Raw genomic sequence first — 6,650 nt, 5'->3', positions numbered from 1 at the left:
GTTACTTGGGGACAAGTAAAATGACTGATTTAACATTACACAAGTTGGCCTAAACACAAAACGACTTTGTTAAAGTAATGAGAGTAAATGTGATGTATTACTTCCACCCTCGTTATTGAGAAATAAAGACAGGCTACAATAATAGACAAGCTTATCTCCAACCCCTAGTATGGGATCGCAGCCAGGAAAATAGGCTTCCTCAAAACTTTGGAACATGCAGGTAAAACCAAAGCTATCTGCTTGGCTAGACACCACCAGAGGTGTGGGATTTGGGTGAACTGACCCTTTAAAAACAGCCATAAGTGCAAAGAGGAATGGAGAACAACTTGCTTCTTCTTTTTGAGTAAGAATAAGTAAGACCCAACATGGTCATTGTGTCTGAAGTGGTTAGACTAAATTACAACAAAAGCAGCGAGCAAGACAAATAATACAGAGTGACAAGTACCTGAAAACCAATACCTGTGGCAAAGATTGCATCCACCTCCGTTATTGTTACTAAGCTACATTTTGTTGCACTTTGGACCTTAATCAGTACATATAGTTCTGCAAATGGTGACTCAATGGAAGGGCCGTGTGATTGTCAGCATGAGCGGATTGCTGATAAGTTGCATAGTCAGTCTCATAGATCCCATTTTGGACAAGACGTATTAAAAAACATTGATTACATAAAGTATCAGCAATTCTAAATGTGAGCCAAGTTTTTTATTAGGCAGCTTCTTTTCAAAAGAGCCCATTTCATTGCTGGTGTTTAGGGGAAAGAGTGCATGATCCTATTCCTTTCAAAACTCGCTCTTTTTTTCTGAATTTACTTTTTTCCTCTCCTCCTTCTCTCTCTCTCTCTCTCTCTCTCTCTTTGTCTGTGTCTCTCTCTTTCTCTCGCTCTCTGTCTCCCTCCATTGCCAGCCTAACAGCTGCTTCTGCTTTGGCCAGCCTCCAAATGGATGACTGAGGAGAGTGAATGGGTTTTTAATTTCACTTGTTAACGCTGCTTTCTCTCTGGTTCCCCTATCTCAACCTGCAGTGCCAGCCAACCACACAGGAAGAAAACTTGGAGAGGGAGGAGGGGGACAGCAGCAGCAGTTTGTGAAAAACACAACAGCCTGATCTGACCTTCGACCCTTCAAATTAAGAGGACGTTGATTAGGCGGGAGTTGAGATATTTGAAGTGTGTTTCATTCTCCTTTCTTTTTAATTAACCATGAAGGGTTTCACTCGAGGACCTCAGAGGGAGCGAGGACGATTGAAGCGGTGATATTGTTCTGTTACTCCCTGAGCAGAGATCTCTGCCACCGCTGCCTGTCTTCAAACTCCAAAACCCCAGACAGGTGAATTCAAGATGCCTCAGGCAAGCTGCTGCTTTAGCTGTGGTTGCTGTACATGTGCAAGAAGAAGCCTCAGGATTTGACTCTCTTCACCTCACACTGACACTTTTAGATGTGACCTTTCATTGAGCGATTACAGCATCATCAAATTAGTAAATAAGGGAAAAGCAGTGCAACTGCTGCTAGTTAAGAATCCTAATGAACATTAAAATGATAAGTAGGCAGTCAAACAGCTCCAGCCTTGGTGAACAGGTCAGGTATTCTTATTGAAAAGATGACGTCAAAATTAAGCACACACTCTCACTCACTCACTCACTCACTCACTCACAGACACACACAGACACACACACACACACACACACGATCAAACTGTATAAACACTTAAAAATTCCTTCAGATGTTGCCATGGAAACATTTCAATTAAATCAGCTGTTGTGATACTTTTTGTTTGTCTTTTTTTTTAAGAGAGAGAGAGGGGGATGACGACATGCAGCAAAGGGCGGCAGGTCAGAGTGTAACCCCGGCCTGTTGCATCAAGGAGTCAACCTCTATAGACGTGCGCCCATTCTACCAACTGAGCTCTCTGGGCGCCCACCTGTTGTGATACTTTTGAGTGTATCTGAAAGATTCAGGTGTCACGCAAACTAGCCAGGACATCATTGTACTAAAACATTAGGGTACTGGGGCCGGGTTAGCTCAGTGGTAGATCAGGCGCCCATGTACTCCGGGGTTTGTGTCTCGACGCAGAGGTCCAGGGTTTGAATCTGACCTGTGACGATTTCCCGCGTATCTTCCCCATTTCTCACCTAATTGTCCTGTCAACAAAATTAAAAGGTGGAAAAGCCCAAATATATTCTTTAAAAACATTAGGCTACAATGCTGCCAAAGATAAATATAACACAACAAAGACTAGAGGCTGTTTATCACAGCTAGAGTCTGAAATGCAACAGACAGAAAACAATGTCGTGTTTAAAGAGTAAAAGTTCCCAGAGGATAGTTTCCATACACCAGCCACATTCAAAACGACAGGCGGCTGGGCTGTGAAACTTATTAACAACTGCTGCAGTACATAATCCCTGGATGCTTTAAACTGAGTGCCTGCAGCATGCAGTTGGATGTATTGTGACATCTATCTTAAGTGAGATGGATTACAGAGAGCCAGTTTGATTTGAATAACAAGCAATTTACTGGGATGTAATGCTGCAGAGGTGCAGGTCTCAGGCAACACCTGGTGTAATGGAAGCTACAAGGTGTTGGGTTTAAAACCCCCACTTATCATTGTCGCGGTCTGCCTGTTTGAACACAGTCCAGTTAGGAGGTGGAGTATGGGTTGTAGTTGCCTTAATAGCAGCATCTTATCCGGCATGATCTTATTGTTTGCATAAAACGCTTTAACATGATTGCAATCACACAGAAATGGAAATTTTGCAGTCAAGCACAACACAAAACTGGTAGTTACATGTAAGTTGTGTACTTTTGTAGAGAAATAAAACACACAGTGACCTGTGCCTCGAGAGATAAATGGTCAAGTAAATCAAAGGACACCATGAAGAAGAGGATGTGTCCCATACAGTGGGCGAGGTGTGCCCTCTTGTGGAAACACATCAACATCGCAGTCCACATTTTACACATCAATCCCTTAATTGATTTCCCAGCTCACTGACTTGTAAAACTCACAACAGTGAAAACTTCCCACTAAGTCACAAACAAATGGAGAGTATACGGTTTCTCTCTGTTTGTGAGAGTAAACAAGAAACACTTTCACATGAGAATTTGCTCCACATTGAATGATAATCCACAAATAACTGTGAAAATCAGAAGCTTTGAGAACATAGACTTTATTTATTTCATATAAAAAAGACACAAAAACTTTCAAAAAAAAGTTGAATAGGTGCTTCAGCTAATCTTCACAGGGACAAGAGCCGGCCTGCCTCACAGACGTGATCTCATTGGGGAACACACAGAGGGTCGTCACACCTTCACCTCATCAGCTCAATCTGTTCATTTTGTACTGCATATAAAGACAATCATGTACAGTAAAACTACCAGCAGAGGCCAGGGTAAGCCAGGACAGACCACTGCAACCTTTACACTCCTATCCTGCCTTCCTCTCTTCCTACATCTCTGATTCCTCCTCACACTCTCCCCCCCACCCCTTTTTCTCCTTGGTCTAGTTTCTTTTTCAATTTCTTCCCATTCCTGACCCTTCATGTCCCTGAGCCCTCCTTCTCTGATTGGTTCCAGACGTGCCACTGAGCTCTTCTTGCCGACTCAACATTCCACAGCTGGAGACTGCACACGCTCTCCCACCACACACACACACACACACCACACACACACACACACAAACACACACACACACCACACACAAACACACACACACACACACACAACACACACACACTCTTATCCCTTCCTCCTCCCTCCCCCTCTTTCTAAGACACTCACAGAGCAAAAAGAGTGGGGTTTTTTTGCAACTCTGTGAGACACCAAAAGCCTAGACTGAAACGGCTCCAAAGCATTCCTCAAGCAGAAAGACAGAAATGCACTCAGAGGCAAGAGCTGAGGGAAAATGAAAAAATGTTCGAGGAAGCAAATAAATGTAGTTACTACGCTGTGCAAATGTGAAATCTTAAAATGACGTGGAAAAAAAGGTTTTCTTGTACAAAACTTTTCACTTTAAAACATTCCTTGGCTCTCATAGTATATATATAATAGTGTTATTCACTTAAGGGATGTTTTCCTTTGTGGGGCAATGAGAGGTTCAAGTGTTGATAAGTATCCCATAAAAGTAGGAAAGTTTCCAAATGTCTTTACCAGTAATTTTCATAAAGTCAGTTTTAAAGTCAAAACACATAATAAAACCGGCATTGTTAAAAAGATATCCAAGAGATAAAACATCCAGAGAAGTGAACTGCGGTCCACAAAAAGATGAATCAGACAAGAATCAAATTGCAAACCATTTTTCATGATGCATAGAAAGAGAATTACTGCTCTTAAAAATTGCAGAAAGAGCAACAAATGGTGGCGTGAAGAGCCAACGCAAACAAAAGTTAAAAATCACAGGACAACAACAGTGTCTCAAGGAAAAAGACTAAAGGCAAGTGGATGATTGAATTAGCTCAAGAAATAGCAGAAAGTGCCAAAATGTACAAGGAGCTGGAAGCTGAAAGTCTGATCATGCAGTCTGCTTACAGACCAGCTTTCAATACTAAGTACACAACTTAGTATTAGTACTGTGCACAATTCTAGTGTACTGCCCTCAGACGGTCACCACTAATAATGGTCCCTGTCACCCTCCACACATTCACATTTGGACTTCCTCCTCTGTTTGCCTGACAGCTGGTGCTGACGTGTCAGATCAGAAAGGAGGAGAGAGGCAGACTCACAAAAACACACACATGCATCATCAGCAACAGCGCTCTACAGCTGCACAGATAATGACAAATCAATGGGAATAACATGAATGCAATAAAACAATAAAACACACCTCAAGGTGTTCAGGTAAATACTGTCATGGCAAAACAGGAAAAAAAAAACTTAAAAAGTGAATCTGGTCCTGAAGGAGACTGTGACTGTGTATTTAGAGGAACAACTGGGTTTAGTTAATAGTTGATCTGTGGCTGTGATGGGACTTTTTTTTTTTTTCGTTTTCGTTTTTTTTCTAATAAATCTTTCAATCAAAATGGGAACAACAAAGGAAATATACACCGAGCAAAAAATGTACATCGGCACCAGGGAAGACAGCGAGGAGTCATTTGAGTAAACTGATTTATGTTGAACTTTTCCAGCTGCGATAAAATTAAACTTCCACTCATGGCCTTCACGAACGCTTTTGGGGGGGATAAGCTGTAGGGTACATGTGGAAGGATCAAAATTTGTCTGGAGAGAACTTGCCTGAACTGTTAAGTCTTGGCAGAAGAGGATTGAGAAGGCAGGGATTCAATTTAAACTTAACATCTGCTGCGCTCTACACAGCTCTTTAAAAATGTTTTTTTTTTTTTTAAATCTGGTGTCAAAAGAGACAACACAAGCATAAATGCCACAATGTGTGTTTTTTCTATGTCAGGTAGGGTCCAGTCCTGGATTGGTTGTTTGGTCCGGGGGAGGCTCTGCTACTCTGCCTGCTCGTTCAGCTCCATGTCAGACACCAGGATGTTCTTCTCCAACTGCTCTGTGAGGCTCGAGTTGGTGCGGCTGTAGCGGGCCCCTTCATAGGACCCCTGGGACCCAACAGTTCGCCGACGGTACAAGTAGATCACGCCAACAATCAGCACCACCAGCAACAGGCCCGTCACCATGACAACAATCAGAGTGGGCAGGTGGTCGCTATCCACTAGGTAGAAGATGGATGTCAGGATTAGTTTAAATTATTCACTTCATTTATTCGAGTGAAGAGAATACCACGGCGGCAGATGTTCACACTTACATTTTACTGCGGAGGTTTCAGCAGCTGCAAATGGAAGAAGGGACAGTTAGTAAAAAAATTATTCGCTTTAGTATTTGGCTTTGATTTTAATTGCACTTGATCTCCACAGTCTGTTTTTCTGCGGCTGCTTCATTGTTAATTTATTTTCTCTCAACACTTTAATCAATTTTTGTGTAATATTATGTGAACCTCTTTAAATTGATAAGCCAATATTTGAAAGGACAACGTGTCTGCTCCTGCAAATGGTTCATCATGCTTTAGAACATCTTCAGCATTTGTGAAACCTCGAAAATGATTTGATTGGCTCGGGTCTCATTATTGACATAGTGTGATCTCAAACTTAACAAACTCAAATAGACTGGTTCTGAGAATAACCTCCCCTTGGCTGAAGTGGTCTTGTGTGTGCTTACTGCGAGGCCGTTTGCAGATGACTCCGTGTGTGCGATTTCTGCATGAGCCCGGCTTCCACAGGCCACTGTTGCTCTCGATCCAGAAGCAGGAGTTTGGAGACAGAACAGAGAAGGCGACATCATGCGCCTCCCAGTTGGTGTACGACATCTCGTTGTCCTCGCTCCACACTAGGCTTCGACCTGCAGCAGGTACACATGCGCACACACTCAGAGGAGCTGCAAACACACTGAAGCCAGAACTCTTTCTTTAGTTTTATCTTAAGGAGAGATAATTCCTCCTATCATGTTTTGCCTGGCATCTCTGTTTATTCATAAAGGTTTCCATTATTAGATTCAGTTACCATTAGCTTACCAAGCATATTTCAAGGCATTTCACTCTAATCATCTAATTTCACTGAGCGATAATAATGCAGTATGAATTAATTATTTTTTCCGAGATAATGCACCTTTCTTAATAACATTTACTTGACACAAGAGAAACAGTCTTAA

General features: G+C 42.1%; 1 protein-coding gene across 1 annotated transcript in view; it reads right to left on the bottom strand.

Annotated features, from left to right (window-relative positions):
* Positions 1-3,144: 3,144 nt before the first annotated feature.
* mrc2 (mannose receptor, C-type 2) overlaps positions 3,145-6,650 on the bottom strand; it is a 26,888-nt gene continuing 23,382 nt past the window's right edge. Inside the window, exons 27-29 of the mRNA XM_032537645.1 lie at positions 6,162-6,341; positions 5,752-5,775; positions 3,145-5,658 (exon numbers count right to left, since the gene is read on the bottom strand). Of these exons, the coding sequence (XP_032393536.1) occupies positions 5,438-5,658; positions 5,752-5,775; positions 6,162-6,341 (425 nt within the window). The 3' untranslated portion in view covers positions 3,145-5,437. The remainder of the gene's footprint in view (positions 5,659-5,751; positions 5,776-6,161; positions 6,342-6,650) is intronic.

The sequence above is a fragment of the Etheostoma spectabile genome, chromosome 15 (assembly GCF_008692095.1).
Source record: "Etheostoma spectabile isolate EspeVRDwgs_2016 chromosome 15, UIUC_Espe_1.0, whole genome shotgun sequence".
In the NCBI taxonomy this organism is placed as follows: Eukaryota; Metazoa; Chordata; class Actinopteri; order Perciformes; family Percidae; genus Etheostoma; species Etheostoma spectabile.
This window is presented reverse-complemented; position numbering and strand designations above follow the sequence as displayed.